At 76.5% G+C, this 221-nt stretch overlaps 1 protein-coding gene across 2 annotated transcripts in view; it reads right to left on the bottom strand.

Annotated features, from left to right (window-relative positions):
• The window catches only part of HBEGF (heparin binding EGF like growth factor), a 25,810-nt gene extending 25,598 nt beyond the window's left edge, over positions 1-212 (bottom strand). For both annotated transcript variants that reach the window (XM_019506594.1, XM_019506595.1), the window contains exon 1: positions 75-212. In XM_019506594.1, coding sequence (XP_019362139.1) covers positions 75-117 — 43 coding nt within the window. In that variant the 5' untranslated portion in view covers positions 118-212. The remainder of the gene's footprint in view (positions 1-74) is intronic.
• Between the last annotated feature and the right edge of the window lie 9 nt (positions 213-221).

Genomic DNA, 221 nt, shown 5'->3' with positions numbered 1-221 from the left:
CCCGCGGGCGCTCGCTCACCCCCGCGGACCCGGCTCGCGGCGCAGCCCACGGCAGCGAGACCCCGCGTCCCTACCTGCCGCCAGGAGGAGGTTGGCAGCGACCAGCAGCCCCCTCATATCGCCTCCTCTCCCCGGCCCGAAGCAGGAGCGCGGCTCCCCGCGACCGCCTCAAACTTTCTGCGCCAAGGAGCTGCGCGGCGCGGCGGTGCCGAGGGCGCAGC

Source organism: Gavialis gangeticus, unplaced genomic scaffold, assembly GCF_001723915.1.
Source record: "Gavialis gangeticus isolate Ggan-Ray unplaced genomic scaffold, GavGan_comp1, whole genome shotgun sequence".
Taxonomy (NCBI): domain Eukaryota; kingdom Metazoa; phylum Chordata; order Crocodylia; family Gavialidae; genus Gavialis; species Gavialis gangeticus.
Note: the sequence above shows the minus strand (reverse complement) of the source record. Positions and strands in the feature narration are given on the sequence as shown.